Source organism: Cucurbita maxima, unplaced genomic scaffold (assembly GCF_002738345.1).
Source record: "Cucurbita maxima cultivar Rimu unplaced genomic scaffold, Cmax_1.0 Cma_Scf00006, whole genome shotgun sequence".
Lineage (NCBI taxonomy): Eukaryota > Viridiplantae > Streptophyta > Magnoliopsida > Cucurbitales > Cucurbitaceae > Cucurbita > Cucurbita maxima.
In genome coordinates this window covers 4,750,531-4,769,624 of record NW_019272022.1, presented here as the reverse complement: position 1 = coordinate 4,769,624, position 19,094 = coordinate 4,750,531, and the positions used below count along the sequence as shown (strand labels likewise).

Sequence of the window (19,094 nt, the reverse complement as noted above, 5' to 3'; positions counted from 1 at the left end):
TTTTGTTGCGGTCAGTTCCACGCGACATTTGTCAATAAACTAAAATTGCTTTATTACTTTATTTACCTTTTCAAACCTCTCGTATATTCAAAGCTTTTAATTAATTATTTCCTATTTTTTAATTATTATGGATTTTAATTTTTTTCTATATAAATTAAACTCTACCATTTAGTCTTGTACTATCTATTAAAAAATAATATATTATTTCCTTTTTCAAAATTATAATAAGTTTAAAATAAAATATAATTAATTTTATTTGTTGTCCTAAGTTTAGCATTTTTAAATTTTGTTTTTTTAGTTTATACTAATAGATATATCTATTTAATAAGGAGGTTCAATGACCCACCTCGAATAGGGTGCGATGCTCGGAAATAGGGAGATAATGGGGAAAAATTGTTCTTCGTTACCTAAATAGAGTCGGAAACAGAGATTACATTCTAATTACTACTTTTAACGATGTTTGATAGCATGCGACTCTTCTTTAAAATTATATGTCAGTTATTACTAGGCTTATTTTCTTAAATAATTTACACTTTAAATAAAAATAAAATTTTGTAAAATATAAATTAAAAAGATTTAAATTTATATTAGACTATCACTAATATACGCAAGCTTACATTAATTATTTTTTATAGCATAATTTAATCTAAATATTTCTTTGTTGGATTTTAAAATATTTATTTTAATTCATAAATTTTTAAAAAAAAAACTATTTTAGTTATTGGTAATTTGAATATTTTATATTTTTGAAAATAATATTTTTGTTGTAAAGAAATTTAAAAAAAAAAAAGCTTTAAAATTTAGGAGTGGAATTAAAATTAATTTTCATCGAAATACGAATGGTTCTAATCGTACGGCAAAGGGACGGTCGACGTACCATTTGCAGTTTTTTCCACGTAACTGTATTCACACTGCAAAAAAATCCACGTAAGCAGCCACATGGAAACCAACAGTCGACGTGTCCATTTATTTGGTCTTAACCGCGGCAAAATGTTGCCGTAAATTTATCTAAGTTTCTAAAAGTTATGTGATCAGATTGCAAATCTCATCACCGAACAATTGAAAACGGCAAAATTCTGATCGAATTGTGAAATTTCGATCGCTATTTTCGTTTGGTTTTCCATTGTTCTTCCTTTTCGAGGAGTCGTGTTTCGGGATTTTCAGCTTTCCCGTTTGTTTATCGGATTAATTTCATCCTCGGAAGGTCCGAATCATTTCATTTCTCAGGTTGGTGAAGTAATCTTTGCTGCTTTTTTATGAGTTTAGGCATCAGCATATCGCATGCGTATAATGAAGCTGGAATTGTAATGATTATCGTGTTCATGAATTGCATTGATTTTATTTTACGTATACGGCTGTTATCTTGTGATTACCGAAATTTCTATCGTCGCGGAAGTGATTCTACTGTAAATATTCTCCAAATCTATTTTGTTTATTGAAGTTGATGATTTCTAGGAAGTTCATACTTATCTGAAATGTGTATGTGTAAAGTCGTTACGTAAAAAGTGATGAGCGGTGTTTAATATAGTTGAAATTGGAGAAGACAAGGTGCCTCAACTTATCCTGCAATGAATGGTGTAGTGTAATCATCCATTCCAGTTTCTTAATTTGTTCGCCGCTTAGAGGATTAAGCTTCTGCAATCGACTTTGACGCTACCGGATGAGAAACTAAAGATGAACACGAATTTCCATAGAAATGGGCGATGAAGGATTATAGACGAACTTTTTTCAGGCTCGCCAATTTTAAATTGCAAGGATCATTTTCTAATTAGCCTGCTGACTGCAACACAAATTCACTTATTATAGGGATTTCAGCGTAAAATTCTATCGTCTTTCAAAGAAAGTGCGAACTAAAACAATTGTTGTCTTCTCCAGCTTATTTTTCTCAGATGGCATGGGGCAACATATACAGAAGAAGAATGAGAGTGTTCACCCTGGCTTTAGTGATATACCTGGATTATAAGGTAAAGTTCCCTGATTCCCGTTTACAGGCAAGAAACCAGTTCACATACCTTTATTTATTTAATTTTTATGCATAAGAATTAAGTTAATTTAGTATTTGTGGGGTTTTTTGAAGGCATTAGAACAAAGAGAGAAGTGGATTAGCAAGTCTAAAAGATCAGCCTTATGGGAAAAGGCACATGAACGTAATGCAAAGCGCTCGTTGAGTTTGATTATAGAGTTGGAAGGTTTGTGGGTGAAATTTGGACAGTATTTATCTACTCGAGCAGATGTTATCCCTGATGCCTACATACGCCTCCTCAAACAGTTACAGGACTCTCTTCCTCCTCGTCCTTTACAAGAGGTTATCTTTTATGTTTTTTTATTTTCGTGACAGCAAACTAATTAATGGATCATCGATGAGACAGGCCTCCAAATAGCTATCATGCTCATTCTAATCACCATTTCTCACTTAAACATGCTCTGTTTCTCTTTTGGTTGATTAGTGATGTACGTTTTCCTGCCTTATAAATCTTTTTGGACAAAAAATCTTCGAACATTTCCAATCCTGGATGAAATTGTGCAGTTTCTTATCATGAGATGGTGAGGACGTTGGTGTCTTCTTCAATTTCTTTTACTACTCGCCATGTTTTGTTTGGCATGCTGAACTTCAGAAGCTTATAGCATTATTTCTCAGATTTCTAATTGGCATATTCTTGATACTTGTGTTTCATTACAGGTTCGTCAGACCATACAGAAAGAGTTGGGGAAACCAATCAGTGATTTGTTTACAAACTTTGTGGAAGCGCCCTTAGCAACTGCATCTGTAAGATCCTCTTACCATAGACAGTTGTAGGGTACAGATGAATCACTAGAGCAGGTTCACATTCAGTAGATATTTTATTTCAAGTGTAGGATTTGCATGTTTGAAAATTCCCTTATTTTATTGCATTTGGTTCTGTCAGATAGCCCAAGTGCACCGAGCAACGTTGCTTGATGGAAGGGAGGTGGTTATCAAAGTGCAACACGAGGGCGTAAAGGCAGTTATATTAGAGGTTTAGCATGCTCTATAGATTGGAAGACTTTTGATCAAGACATTTGATAAACCCTCTGCCTGATTGGTAAGCATATGATGACTGTTTCAGGACCTGAAGAATGCAAAGGCGGTTGTTGATTGGATAGGCTGGGCAGAGCCGCAGTATGACTTTAATCCCATAATAGATGAATGGTGCCGAGAAGCTCCCAAAGAACTTGATTTCAATCTTGAAGCTGGTACGTCTTTTCTGAACTTACTGTAAAAGACATTTCAGCTATTGTTGCCGAGTGAAGGACAAAAGCATGTTATACCAACAATACCCCTGAATTCAGCTTATTGTTTGGCACCTAGCCATGCATTTTATATTGTCTGGTGAAATGGTGCAATAAACATAAATGCCTAATTGGCCAAACTCATTATCTTAGTTTACTTCAGTGCATCTCTGCAATTACAGGCCATAACATTCATTTAAAATTCATGCCACCTAATGCATCTTTTCCTGTTCCTCTTTTCTTATTTCATTTTGTAGAGAACACCAGGACAGTATCTAGAAATCTTGGCTGCACAAACGAATCGGATGGCAATGAAGTCCTTGGGACTGTGAATGTTTCGATACCGGAAGTTATTCAGGTGATTTTCCTGCCTTATAATATCATATTTTCTCGAATGTCTAGATACTATTGAATCAAAATATTATCATGGATATAAGTACGGATGTAGCACTACTTGAAAGTAATTTGTAGGGAAATTTTATTTGTTACAATATTTAGAGGCCAACATAAATGGAAAATGAAAATATTTCATCTGTCTTAAGGTGTAATGTGGCTGGATGTGCTTTGCATGAAGTATTTTTTTAGTCAACGACTCGACAAGGAGTGCATTTTTCAACTCTATGGTTGATTAATAATTATCTGTTCCTACCATGTAGAACAGACTCAAAAGAGCTAAAGAACTACTGAGGAACTTTGCGAAAATGACAGCTTATTGGAGATAAAGATTTCTAAAATTGCCCGTCTAAGTATAGCTTAATAGATAAGTCACCTATTACTACATCTAAAGTTGATGATTCAACCCCATATCCCTACAATTGTTGAACTTAAGAAAATTAGAAATGTAAATTTTATTGTTGTAGGCAGGAAACATTAATCATTTTAAAGGCTTCCCAATTATGTTCTTAGCTTTTATGATTTTTTTTTTAAGCATACGTAGACATCTATGACAAGCAAGTCTACAAAATCAAAGTCATCATCTTAAGGATTGATCTTTGCTCATAACTTAGCAACATGCTTAAAGTTTAATATATTTTCTCAGCATTTGGAATGGAAAATTTATTGCTTACATGGTTCTGCATACGCATAATATTTTGTTGCTTGCATAGTCAGCAGTTGTTCTGTGGGTTTCTATGGCAGTCAACAGAGAAAGTTCTAATTTTAGAGTATATGGACGGTATACGCTTAAATGACGCTGCCGACCTGGAAGCTTATGGTATTGACAAAAACAAAATTGTTGAAGAAATCACACGAGCTTATGCACACCAAATTTATGTTGATGGATTTTTCAATGGAGACCCTCATCCTGGTACATTTTCATCTATGTGTAGTCATTTTAATGTAAATAACTGTAGATTAAACAACTTTATTTAGCAGTAGAAGATTTATGTCTGGTAAATAATTAATTCAATGCAGGAATTTGGCAATGCCTCAATATTTTGTAGTTTCATTATATAACTTAATTCGTTTCTTATAAGCATGAAAAAAATGGAAAATGTCTCTGTTAGCTTTTTACCTTAAATGGAAAAAAATGGAAAAAAAAATTATAATCACGATTTCTGAACCAGACCCTCAGAAATTCAGAAAGCTAGATAATTAAAAGAATCATAAAACTGGTCTTGTGAAAATGTTAGGGATGTGCTATCCCAATACAATAGTTGTGCCTTATCGGTACTTTGTACAGGGAATTTTCTCATCAGCAAGGAGCCTCCTCATCGTCCAATTTTGCTCGACTTTGGGCTGACAAAGAAATTACCTTGCACCATGAAACTAGCTCTGGCAAAGATGTTTTTAGCAGCTGCAGAGGTTTGTATGACATTATGATTTGGGTAAAATATAAAAGCCACGTGTAGTTTCCTGCAGTTTTGAAATTAGACCCTCATATATACGATTTCCTTCACATTCATATTTTTAAAATTTGATCCTTTGGTTTAGCTTAAATACAATTGTTAATTTAAAAGTTCGATGCATGTCATTCTCTAAGTGCCACATTGCAAGATTGAAGACTTACCGATGTTTGATAATATGAATACACAGTTTATTGAATATTCAAAACATTATCATTGACAGTGAACTGCATAACGTTGATAGTAAACTGTCAGCATTTTACCCTTCTAATGTGTAAGTAAATGTAGACAGTGTTTTGTTTTGCTAACTTTTGCTTAATCAATTTACTTCCAATAATGATTATATATAACATAACTTGGCCTTCTTATAGACACAAAGGGGAATATCATCCTCCCTGGTTTTTTTAATTCATAGTCTTTATCTAGTTGTCTCCTAATGAACATCTAAAACAACTCAAGACACATCTGTGTTTGTTTATGTGCTCAGAATCCTTAGCTTTCCCTTGTCTATTTGTTTGATAAATTACCACTTGATGCAGTTTGTTGAAAACTTGTAGTATGAGTTTACTATTGTTACTGTAAGACAGCTAATGGTAAGAAAGCTGGTTTGTAGTTCTTCTTGGATCCTTTGATTCACATCATTTCATTGAAGGTGGAAATGACTTGTAAACATATTCTTTGATAGGGTGACCACGTTGCTCTTCTATCTTCCTTCACTGAAATGGGACTTAAGTTGCATCTTGATGTGCCAGAGCAAGCAATGGCGGTGACGAATGTATTCTTTCGAGCAGCAACTGCTGCAAAAGAATCACATGTAAGTGCATGCCAAGCTCTTGAGAGTCATGATTTTCTTGGACGTTTCTTACAAATTTTCATTCTCTGATATCTTTCATTATGAGTCCTATAAATATACTAGGTTCATGTTTTTACTTCTTCAGTTATTTTACAGGAAACCTTCAAAGCTGCGGCAGAGCAAAGATCGAAGAATCTGAAGGAAATACAAGAAAAAATGAAATTAAATCATAAGGAGGCTAAACGTTTTAATCCTGTAAGTTGATATTAGCTTCTAATTATTTATCTATCATGCTTGTCTCGGTGTTTGGTTATGGTGAGAGCCCATCTTTTTTCCAGGTTGATGCATTTCCTAGTGATATTATAATATTTGCACGGGTCCTTAATCTTCTAAGAGGTATTTACATTTTAAACTTCAAACGGTTTTAACTTACAACAGAGTATTTGATTTGTATTTTCTAAACTTTCTAGGGACTTGATGCAGGTCTTTCCTCCTTGATGGATGTTCGCACAGTATATCTAGATATCATGAGACCGTTTGCTGAATATGTTTTACAAGCGTGAGTTTTTTTCTCAACCTTTGTGTGTTAATGGGGCATCATCGTTCACTCGCTTGTTTAATATTGGATGTTTCAGAAGCATTAGCAAGGAGCCAAATGTAAATGATCAATGGATCTGGAGAACACCTATTCATTCTGATGTGGAAGATAAGCTGAGACAGCTCTTAATCAAGCTGGGGAATGAGAATAAAATACTTGGAATCCAGGCATGTACCACATCTTGAATATATATACTAATATGTCAAACTGCAGATTAATGCAAAATGTCACTGCGTATTTGCAATGTTTTGATCAATTATTGTATGTAATTTTACAATGTTTTTCATCTGACCTATTACATTCATTACATACAAAAGCAGATATAGCATGCAGCTCAGATTAGCCCTTACCATTCAGCTTTGTGCTTGAATTGAAATTTTTTCAAAATCTAACACGGATTATGGATCCTAAAAATTTATCCGAAGTATCATTCAGTAGTATGCTGCTTCTTTTTCTCAGAATTAGACCATCAGTCAGATTTTAACACTCCTTATAAATGTATAGTTGTACATGTCTATGCCTGCACGTACACATGTATGTGTGGTAGAAGACTGGGATTTATAGACTTGTAACTGCTTGAGCTTATTTATCTTCACTTTTGCGAGATAAGTCAATTAAGTTTTCCATATTTTCCTTTTGGGTTTGTTAGCTAACATTTTATGGCAAAGCAACAGTTGATTACGAGATTAGTACACTAATAATCTATTGTACATAGCAATTGAAACCTGCCGCTCACACATGCTGTACTGATATCCATCTCTTCTTATTCAATTATTACACAATTCTGTTAGGTGTGTGCCTACAAAGATGGAGAGGTCATTATTGATACTGCTGCTGGAGTTATGGGTAAATATGATCCTCGTCCAGTTCAACCTGATACTCTTTTTCCAGTGTTCTCTGTGACAAAGGGCATCACAGCTGGAATGTTGCATTGGCTAGTTGATAATGGGTAAGAACATCATTTATTAGCAAGTTGAAGTGAGGTTTACAAGTCCACGTTGTGCCATCGGTCATTTTTTTATGCATATTTTTCTGTCATGGCTGTGTAGTGCCTTCATTTATTGAAACCACTCTCCTCTTATGAATTGTCTTGAAGGAAACTGAAGTTTGAGGAAAATATTGCTAATATTTGGCCGGAATTTGGATCAAATGGTAAAGATATAATAAAGGTACAGAGTCTCCCTCTCCCTAAGGAGTTGCTTGCTATGTTGTCAGTGAAGTTAAAGATATTTTTCCATTCTTGGTTTTCACTTCTAGGTCTATCAAGTGCTTAACCACACTTCAGGTCTGCATAATGCCACGGTCAATGTTAGGGAAAATCCTTCGCTAATTTGTGACTGGGACGAATGTTTGAATTGCATGGCTAAATCAGTGCCAGAGACTGAACCTGGCCAGGAGCAGGTGTATCACTATCTATCCTATGGGTGGCTATGTGGTGGAATCATTGAGGTAATGTGTTTTGTTCAACATATTAACCACTTGTATTTACTTTCATGACTTTTGCATGGTGGAGGTTCAAATATGAGTCCGAGCATTGGCGTAGTCTTATTAAGTTCCCATTGGCTGACGATCTCGGGATCGACAATATATATATTTTTTTTTGTGTGGTATTACAGAGCAGAACCTGCACACTTGTATCTTATGTGATGTTACTTTCTTTGTTGTCGACTTAAATCTATGGATAAGAAAAGTGATCATATCAGAGCTGACAATATGGGCTTGGATACTTGCATATAGCCTAAGATAGCTTATTTTTTGCCTCATTGATTTTAATCTGCTAAAACAAAACAGCACGCAACGGGGAAGAAATTCCAAGAGATTCTTGAAGAAGCATTAGTTAACCCACTCCATATACAAGGCGAGCTATACATCGGAATCCCTCCCGGTAAATCCTTACTGCATTGTCTCAATCTTTTTGCATTCTTAAGAGGAAGTTATTTTGCTGAACTATTTTAATTACTCTTTGCTTGTCTCCAGGAGTTGAATCTCGTCTTGCAACACTAACACCAGATCTTAATGATCTACAAAATATCTCTGGGATCGATCCTTCTGAATTGCCCTCCACCTTCCAGCCAACCATGATTGCGCAGCTTGCCAGTACTCTCGCACCTCTATTTAATATGCTCAATACTCGCCGTGCCGTTATACCTGCTGCCAATGGACATTGCTCGGCCCGCGCACTGGCACGTTATTATGCAGCATTGGCTGATGGCGGTGTGATACCACCACCCCATTCCTCAGCCTCCCAACCAGCTCTTGGAAGCCACCTTCACATCCCTAAATTTCCCTCGGAGAATTCAAAGAAGCAAAAAGCTTCCAGAACTAAGGACATTCATGCCAACTTAAATAATGACCATCAAAAGAACTTGAATTCTACTGAAACGGACGCCAATGGTGGTCTCTTCAGGAATACAAGCAATACTGGTTATACTAGGCTCCTTGATAACAGCAGCAGTAGCAATGCCAATGATCCCAGCACAAGAGCCGACTCGAGGCATGGAAACACTGCAAAAAAGTTCGTAGGAAACATGTTCAAAGACCCTGGAATTCATGATGCCTTTTTGGGTATAGGCAAATATGAGAATTTCGCCATTCCAAATGGGAAGTTTGGATTAGGATTCTCAAGGTTGAGATCAGATCAAGGTTCTTTTATTGGTTTTGGCCATTCAGGAATGGGCGGATCCACAGGTTTTTGTAATATTGATCACAATTTTGCCATCTCAGTGAACCTCAACAAAATGTCTCTGGGGGGTGTTACTGCCAGCATAGTTCAGTTCGTTTGTTCCGAGCTGAATATCCCGTTACCAGCCGAATTTTCCCCGCTCGTGGTGGCCACTCCTTTGATTAACTGAGGATGAAAGAACAAAATTTTCCGTAGCCACACAATATAACTCTTATAGCAACCTCTTTCAATATGGAACAATGATCATGATATGATCAATCTATAAGATATTGATCAAATTCAAAAATCCTATTATTTACTGCTGGTAACTTGATATGATTACATTAAACAAGAATGACATTATTGTCATTTTCAAAATACTTCGTACCTTTCAGGTGGAAAACTTATTCAGGTTGGTGGTCAAAGATTGATGTACAAAAAGCTGGTGGGATCTCACACCTTTAAGTTAATGGTAAGAGATGCCTTTGTTTTGTTCTGTTTTATGTTTTGTTTTTTGGTTGTCTTTTTCTCTCAGACAGACATGGAAATTCAGTCACCCGATAGTTGAATTGCTTTCTGAGAAAGCGATTACGTTTGTGATAAGGAATATCCATGTGTGGCTACTGCACCTATGTGTTTAATATTCCATAGCGTTGAGGCTTTAGTAAAAGGGAAAGGCAAAAATGAAGAGACTAAGCTTAGAGAACTCAATGATCTCTCTTCCCATAACGTTGCTCGTCAAAAGTTATAGCCAGATGAAAAGCCACTCTTTATCAGAGCTAGGGCTTCGATCCTCGTACATGTAAGTTATGAGCTCACCACGCTTTTATTCTACCACTATAATTTGGGTCGGGTCTTGTATTTAAAGGTTAAGTTATAGAAAATATGCAAAAGTATTTTTCTGTTAAATTTTTGGACAAAAATGTTTAACATGCTGTAGTTTTCAAAAGTTTAAAAAATACTCTCAATATTATAAAAATATTTTGCTGGACAGAAAAAAAAAATTAAATTAAATAATATTTTTTTAATTTTACATTTTAATTATTTTCATAAAAGTGAAAATAAACTGCTAAAGAATAAGAAGAAAAAGGATAAACTGCCTTTATGAACGTGGAAATTGATTAAAAAGAACTGTGAAAAAAAGTTAAGCGGAGGTATGATTGGTTGGCGTGTCCGACCAAAACACTGCATTTAAGCTGTTGGATGATGTGTCTGCCACTACCCTTTTTCCTTTTTATTTTTCTAAATTTATCTTTTTTTTTTATACATATTTAATTATTATGCCTTTAATCTCTCAACTTATAGCCGGTAGGAATATGTTTATTTCCTCCTAAAATTGGTTTTATTAATTTTCCTTAATATTTTTTTCCACATTAAAAAAAAACATAATTTTAATTGTTTATAAACAAGAAGGAAAATATTTTTTCCATTTTTTCAAAAAAAAAATAAATTAGAGAAGTTATTTTCTTTTAGATATTATCGATTTAAACTTTATTCTTAATATATTGAAAATGTTAATTAAACCCTTCTATATAATAAATAATAGAAAGTTGGTCATGTGTCGGAACTTAAAATATATATATTTTTTAATTTGTGGATCAAATTTTGACAATCTAAATGGAGTTTTTTTGGTAAAAATTTACTAATAAAATAATATTTTAATAATATATATACTTTTTATTAAGAAATGATTCTTTGAGAACGTCTAATACATCACAGATAACTACGAGAATTTCAAAAATTTCAAAGATTAAAGATCAAATCAATCCCTATCAAATATATTAGGAACTATTTGACATATTTCAATTATGTTAAGTATTATTTCATTATCTAACGGGTACAAATATTTGGTTGATTTTGTTTATAATTGACATTAATTAAAATGACACCGAAGTCTATGGTAGTTATATTAATAATAAGATGTTGATAAGAAATTGTCAAATCGTGCGACTAAATAATGTATCGATCCGAAGATAATAAAAAAAAAAAAAAAAAAAATAGACCTCCACCTCATATATTTGAACGTGAAAAGAAAAAACTAAAGCAGAATTATTAACATATTTATTTTAAAAAAATACACATGATCGTAAAATATGTGGTTTAATTTATAATCTTAAGAGTAATTTTCGTAAAAAATTTGAAGTTCTTCCTGCTCTAACATTTTTTAATTACGTCCCTCTTGTGAATTTTAAAAACGATTTATAATATGATACCTGATGAATTGGCATAAATTTAAAAAAAAAAAAAAAAAAAAAAAAAAAAAAAAGTTAATTTTTTTTTCAATTTAAATTGTTAAGCTTAAAATTAATTTCTAAAATTCTATTAATTATCAACATCAATTATTGGGAAAAACAAAAATAGCTTAAAAAACACAAAAGTAAAATAATTTTACAGAAAGGGTTGAAGATGAAATAAGACACATTTTGGCACATCAATTATTCCCAGTCAAAAGTCTATTTCAAAGCCTAAGAGAGACAGCCAGCTTGCCCTAAATTAAGCGCTCCGATCAATTTACGTACATATATCAAATCAACCATTTACGAAGCCCTAAACATTATTCAGATCACCGTTAGCTTCACCGGCTGCGAGCGTATTCCGTTTCCCGGCGGCGGCGTAGCAAACGATGTCGAGATTGTAAAGCACAGGCACCATGGAAACAGAGCAAACGAAGACCAAAACCGGGCCGAAAATCCAGAGAAGCAACGGCAGGGCGCCGTAGAAGAGGCGGTTACCGACGGTGTTGAGAAGGAAGCCTTTGTCGAGGATATCGGAGATGTAATCGGGAGTGACGGCGGTGGCGCCGGCGGGAATGTTGATCAGAATATTAACCTGGTTTATGAATCTGATGGAGAGGGAATGGCAGAAGAAGGAGAAGAGGAATAGTGTGAGCAAAGTCACGTATTTAAGGGCCAACATGAATTCGCCGTGGGCCCCGTAAACGGCGTCGTTTAAAGGCTTTTTTATGCTGTACGTACTGCTGAGAACTGCCGCTAAGCCCGTACAGAGGAGAATGGAAGTAGTGGCCATTAGGGTGCATCCCATTATCGTGTTCCTCAGTGATTGGACGGCTAGGATGTTCTTCTTCTCATTATCCTGCCCATTTTCAACCAAAAAATAATTATATTTAAAAAATATCTCTACTTCTAGCTATAAGCTTATAACTATTAATATATAATTTGAACGTTTAAAAACGATTTTTTTTTTAATTCCAAGAATACCCAGAAGCTCAAATTGATCGACTATGACCCATCTGATCATATATATATCTATTTTTAAAAGATTAGAGCTTCTTCGATCCTCTGGACATCTTAATATCAAGGAATCCGTTGTTTATCTTCTTCTCTTCATCTATGAGGATTATCTGCATCTTCACTTATGATGGCTGTTTGAGTCACCCCAAACAGATGAACAGGAACAAACTAAAGATCGTAACGTTAATTTTACCACTAAGACCATAACATGAATTAACAAAATGGGGTGTTCTTCTTTTCATCTACGAGGGTTGTCTGCGTCATTTCGAACAAACAAACAGGAACAAGCTAAAGATTGTAAAGTTAATTTTACCAATAAGATCCTAACATGAATCAACAAAATGGAACATTTTGATGAAGACTGTATGTCTCAACTAAAGATCGTAAGGTTAATTTTACGAAGAACAAATGAACGTGAGCCGGGGGAGGAGGAAGAAGTTAATATAAAGTAAAAAAAAAAAGGGGGGAAAGGAAAGAGATAGAGATAAAAGACCTGTAAAATGGTAGAGATCCAAAAACGCCTAGCATTAGTGTTAATACCAATGAGAGTTGTGAAAGGCTGAGTCCGAACTCGGTGCCAAAGCCATGCATGATATCCACAGCTTATCAATGACCCCAAAGGAACCAATATTACATCCAAATAACAGCTCCTCCACTCCGCCACCATTATTATTATTTTTCTTTATTATTATTCTTATAATTATTCCACTCTCTTCCCCCTTCAAATAACAAACCCCTTATATATATATATTACATTTATAAAGAAAAAAGAGAGCGATCAAGGCAATGGACGCATGTGGACTTGATTGAAGACGTAATTCACTGGTCAAGAAATTAAAACACCTTTTATTTTTTTATTTTTTATTTTTTATTTTTTATTTTCTTCCCAAAGTTTTAAAAGCAAAAATAAATAAATAAATAAAAGTACTTTTCCCCCCCTATTTTCCTTTATCTCTCTCCAAATTTCTCGCCTTTGTGGGGGGGAGTTTTGTCCTTTTATGCTACTTTTAATTCACTACATTTTTTCTAATTAATTTTTAATTATGTTGGATTAGTGTAGATGATTCTAATTTTAGTTCAATCATTAATTAATTAACTAATTAATTTGGTGTTTTAGTGGGAGTAGGAAGATTTGTACAAACTAAATATATAATTCAAAATAAACTTTTGAATACACGTCATTCTCACTAAAGAATCTCGAGTAAATTATATTTTTTCAGTAAATTATAGGTCTCGATAAGGATCATAAGAGGTCGAATTTTACTATTTAAAATAATATTGAGTAGCGGATAGATTTGGAGATTAGGGTTTAAGAGATGAGAGCACGAACTAGATGTTGTTGATAATAAGTTCAAATTGAGTCCATATTTTTTGGGTTTAATTTTAATTTTAATTTATTGATTGGTTTATTTTTATATAATTTTTAAGTTAAAAAATGAAATAACAAAATATAATTAAGCTCAATAATTTACCAACTTTGGGCTAATTTGTAGCGTTCTGAGCTCTCTATTTCCTATTAATAATGCTTAAAAAAGGGAATTTTGTTGGGCACATAATTAAAGTGCCCTTAAAATTTTGAAGCATAGACGTATGTGTTAAACAGTTGCAACATCTTCTTTGGTGAGTCGTGGAATCAGCTTATTTTGAGCAATTGTTAGGGAAACGTGTAGGATATTTTATATGAAAGAGTTATTTAATTTGTTTTAATTCAATTTAGTTTTTAAGGGCATAGCCAACCACACGTGCTAGCCTACTGCTCAGTGACAATCGAGCAATGAGCGTATTCATCGGGTTGCTTGTAGCTCGAGTCTTAGAAACGTTGAGTCAAAATCCAACGTACTGTAGCTTTGTGTCACTAGCTTTTCAGCCAAGCGTAATGATCAATTGTGCAAATCAACAATTGTTCTCGTATTAGGTTGATTAGGGTAAACTACCTTGATTCATAATGGTTTGAACCCGACCTAATTCTATATCAGTAGGTGAACAATCCAACCCTTAATGAATTCTGAAATGATTAGAACAACCGACATCGAAGGATAAAAACATAGCTATTGTAAGATCCTACTTCGGTAAGAGTGAAAATTTCTCTCTAAAAATCCATTTTAAAATCTTGAACAGAGATAAAATGCCCAAAATAATATCAGGTGAGCTTTGACCGTTACAGTTATGAATACTTGGTTGCAACAAGCTAATTATCTATGAGGATATCCACCATTACGTTTATGAATTTAATTAATGAATTATTATTTTAGAATTTTAAGTAACAAATAACTCAAAAATAATAAAATTGTGTATAATTTATTTAGGAGACTCCAAAATATTAAAAAAAAAAAATACAAGCTTTTAATAATTAAAAGCTTTAACTATATAATATAATAAAATAATGCATTTAGTGTGTGATAGAGCAAACCAATGATAAAAATAGTAAATGCTAATTGGCACCAATTAATGAAGGAAAATTATTATCCCCTTGAAAAAGGAGATCCACTACCAGGAGACCTTTTTTACATTGCTTATTATTATTATTATTTCACAGAAATGTTATAATTAAATATTGAGCCATTTATCTTTAATAGTATATACATAATACAAAACACCTTTCCTATTTAATAATTAATTCCAAACAAAGTCACTATATATATAATTAATAATTAAAGATGTTTTTAAAATTTTAAAAAAAAGTTTGAAAATTTAATAATATTTTTTAAATTTTTTTTAAATTTTTTGGAATAAAATATTAATGATTTTCATCCAAAACTAATTCTAATTAGTTTAACGGAATTTTATATTATTATTATTTTTTAATTTAAGAATATTATTAAAACTTTTTAAAATTTATGGATGAAATAAATAAAGTTTACGAGTATTTTTATTAATTTAGCTTTTATATATATATATATATATTAGTTTTATTTTAAGAAAAGAAAATTAATAGACATTTTAATTTTTTTTTTTTTTTTAATGTCGGTTTCTTTCTAAAAAAACATTTTAAGACTATGTTTTTGGTATATTTAAATTTTGATAATTATCTGTAAAGCTTATAAAAATAAATAATTTTGATCGCTTTCCTAAAGCATTAAAATCCTACAAATATTTATATATCAATTTTTTTTTTCTTTTTGATATAATTATAAAGTAGAGCATGAATATAAATAAACGTATGCATACTGTTTTCTAATAATTAATGTAAGAGGAATATTCTAACTAAATTATTATATGATACTTTAAATAAAATTTAAAAAAAAAACGTTTTTTTAGTAATAAAACTGTTTCTTACTAATGAAGTGTTATTTATACTTGAAATTATTGTTATTTTTATAGTTTATATAATATTTTTAAGTGATAGAATTATCTAAAATATAAAACTTAAACATAATTAATTTCAATGAAAGAATATATTACCAACTATAACTCATTGTAATATTAAAAAAATTATTGAGATATTAAAGGTTGATTTAATAATTTGATCAACGAGATTTGAAGTCTGGGATGAGCTCGAACGATACCTGTACAATGAAAAAGTCTTGCATCAATGTGGTGTTTTGACGTACACACTCTAATGTTTAAAGCAATGACATGTGTTGAGACTATACGTGGGATTTTCTCATCTCAAAACTTGACATGCTCCTCCTTCCAGCTCCTAAACGTTCGAAAGCTTGTTTTACCTCTTTCAACAACCATGGCATCTTAGGCTCGATTTGCTTGAGAGCGGGTCAACGACTATTAGAATTACTATTTTCAATTTTTTTTTTTTTTGAGGTTTTAAATTTTTTTTTAATAAAAACATTAAAAATAAATTAAAAAAAATGAGAATATATCATTGGCTATTTTTGACATTATAAATGTGACCGAAAATGAATGTAAGGTAAAGTATAAGTGCACGAAAGGCAAAGAATTTGAGGCATTAAGTGGCCGACAATTGTTTCCACACAACCCAAGCTCTCATGGCTTTGCTTTGGGTTTCCCAAAAGGCCTCATACCAATGAAGAGAGTGTATTCTTAGATTATAAACCCATGACCATTCCCTAAATTAACCGATGTGGGACTTTCATCATCCAACACCTCCCCTCGAACAAAGCACGCCTCCCCTTAACCGAGGCACCAATGAAGAGAGTGTATTCTTAGATTATAAACCCATGACCATTCCCTAAATTAACCGATGTGGGACTTTCATCATCCAACACCTCCCCTCGAACAAAGCACGCCTCCCCTTAACCGAGGCACCAATGAAGAGAGTGTATTCTTAGATTATAAACCCATGACCATTCCCTAAATTAACCGATGTGGGACTTTCATCATCCAACACCTCCCCTCGAACAAAGCACGCCTCCCCTTAACCGAGGCTTGACTCCTTTGGAGTCTTAGTCATTTTTGACTGCCTTCGTACCTTCAAGGAGGTCTAGACTCCTTTTTGGAGTCCTTTGTTCGACATTTGAGGATTTGCCAATCTATTGACACGGCTAAGTTTAGGGCATGACTCTGATACCATGTTAGACGAACACGACTCTCCACAATGGTATGATATTGTCCACTTTGAGCATAAGCTCTCATGGCTTTGCTTTGGGCTTCCCAAAAGGCCTCATACCAATGAAGAGTGTATTCTTAGATTATAAACCCATGACCATTCCCTAAATTAACCGATGTGGGACTTTCATCATCCAACACTCTTCAAGTCATTAGAAGGCTCTATTCCTTTAAATTAATTATTGTATAATTTGTTTTATCTTTTATCAAGTATAATTCAATTAATATAATATTAATTAATATAATAGATTATGGTTTAAAAAATCATTAACAATAATATTATTTAAGTATAATGAATAATAAAATATAGAAGAGGGTAAATTTGGAATTTTGTAAAAATTTATAAATTTTGAAAAGAAAAGAAAAAAAAAAGATTCCAAGATCAATCACATGCACTAATCTAGCTAAATTTAATGCAATGCTTTTAATTAAAATTAAAATGTTAATTTAGTAAAAATTTAATTATGGAGTTTTTTAGTGTATAAAATAATTTGTTTTTCATAAATAGAATTAATTTGTTTTCCATAATTTATAATTCAATTATTAATAATGGTTTATAATTTATATAGTAAAGATCTTTCAAAAAATAATAATAATGAATAATATATAGTAACAACCACATTTTGATTAATGGAAATATGAAAAATAATAATGCATAATTAAAAAAATAAATATTAACAGTCACTTTTAAAATAATATAAATATTTTAAAAATGATTTATGGATATTATTTGTTAATAAATTAGCTTCTTAATTAAGGAAAAAGATGAAGAGAATGAGAGTTTAAATTAGGGCTTACTTCACTTAGACCATCGGCATCCTTTTCAGCCCAGCCCATCTACAGTGGAGCAGCCAGAACGAAGCACGTGCTCGGCACTCCATCAGTCCATCTGAACCAGAAGCACGTGACGACTTTTTTCCCTTTCTATTTAATAATAATAATAATAATAATAATCCATTAATTGAAATTTACGATTCTTTTGATGAAAATAATATAAATATTAATATTAAACCGTTTAGTTCCTAAAAAAAATTGTTGTAGTTAGATATATATATATATATATTTATTTATTTATTAATGTAAATTATTAAATAAATTGTTTAATAAATGTTGGTAGTTTTTATATTTATTTGATAAGTATATATTTATATTGGATATTTTAAAAAAAAATTATGTGGGATTCATTTGACTTTAATTAATCGAGTCATATTAAATGTTTAAAGCCGTGTTCAATGTATTATTAGTTTTTTAAAGCAAATTTAATACCTATGTAATTTAATTTTGAAATTGTGAAATTAAGATGATATTACATTTATAAAATCAAAAATATATTTCACTTTACCAAAAAATTATATTATATCTAAAAGATAATTAATATTATTTTTTGATATTTCAAATAGATTTGACTTATAAATACTTTAATTTATCAAATGAAAACTTAACAGAACCATAAAGTTAAATGTTAAATTATAAATATTTATAAAATGTCAAAAATAATATATATAATATTTAAGAAGAAAATAATATTTTAATCACCGTCCATAATTCATCGTGTCTCTATCCTCCTCACTTGATGCTGACTGATTGTACACATGTGTGGTATTTGCTTAATTTATTTTAAAAAGGAAAAATGTGTTTAAATTTGCAGAAAGTTGGTGATTGTATTTTTTTTAATGCATTTTTCTACCGTATATTAATTTTTAAATGTTTTATGATGAAAATATTCCACGAAAGCTTTAATATTAAACAATATCCAAATAAAAAAATTTGTGTACACATTGTTGTTAGTAAAACTCGTTTTTTTAATCCACGTGGCACGATAATGAAGCGTGAATAGATTTGAGATTCGGAAAAATTAAATACTTTTTCAACTAAAATAAATAAAATTAAATTAAAACATTTAATGATTACTTGACCCAATACTAATAGAAGAAATAACTATAACAAACCATATTAATAAATATGTTTAAAAAATAATTAATGATTACTTGAAAATTATTTTTTTTTTAAGAAAATAAAATATTCAAGCAAAAATAATTAATGAATAATTTATATGAAAAAAAAATATAATACAATGTTAGAACATAATTATCAAATTTTTAACATTTTTGTGCGCGTGTGAGACAGGACGAGGGTCGAGATAGGGAATATTTTTTTTTTTTTTTTTTTCCGA

At 31.9% G+C, this 19,094-nt stretch overlaps 2 protein-coding genes across 4 annotated transcripts; one reads left to right on the top strand and one right to left on the bottom strand.

Moving 5' to 3' along the window:
* The first annotated feature begins 1,028 nt into the window (after positions 1 to 1,028).
* Positions 1,029 to 9,557, top strand: LOC111481041. Of its 3 annotated transcripts, none has more exons than XM_023126329.1 (19): positions 1,029 to 1,227; positions 1,876 to 1,964; positions 2,078 to 2,305; positions 2,681 to 2,767; positions 2,907 to 2,996; positions 3,087 to 3,213; positions 3,507 to 3,607; positions 4,387 to 4,555; positions 4,931 to 5,052; positions 5,779 to 5,907; positions 6,043 to 6,141; positions 6,225 to 6,282; positions 6,370 to 6,445; positions 6,522 to 6,651; positions 7,276 to 7,433; positions 7,581 to 7,653; positions 7,742 to 7,933; positions 8,276 to 8,369; positions 8,462 to 9,557. In XM_023126329.1, exons 2-19 carry the CDS (start codon positions 1,890 to 1,892, stop codon positions 9,334 to 9,336), a joined length of 2,883 nt encoding a protein of 960 aa, XP_022982097.1. In that variant the 5' UTR covers positions 1,029 to 1,227; positions 1,876 to 1,889; the 3' UTR covers positions 9,337 to 9,557. The 3 variants fall into 3 exon arrangements, with proteins under 3 accessions (XP_022982097.1, XP_022982099.1, XP_022982098.1); XM_023126331.1 differs by having other exon boundaries at positions 1,807 to 1,964; XM_023126330.1 differs by having other exon boundaries at positions 1,529 to 1,964.
* Positions 9,558 to 11,506: 1,949 nt separating this feature from the next.
* LOC111481176 lies at positions 11,507 to 13,110 on the bottom strand. The gene is made up of 2 exons (XM_023126533.1): positions 12,891 to 13,110; positions 11,507 to 12,239 (listed from the first exon to the last, which is right to left on the bottom strand). Exons 1-2 carry the CDS (start codon positions 13,062 to 13,064, stop codon positions 11,694 to 11,696), a joined length of 720 nt encoding a protein of 239 aa, XP_022982301.1. The 5' UTR covers positions 13,065 to 13,110; the 3' UTR covers positions 11,507 to 11,693.
* Positions 13,111 to 19,094: the final 5,984 nt, after the last annotated feature.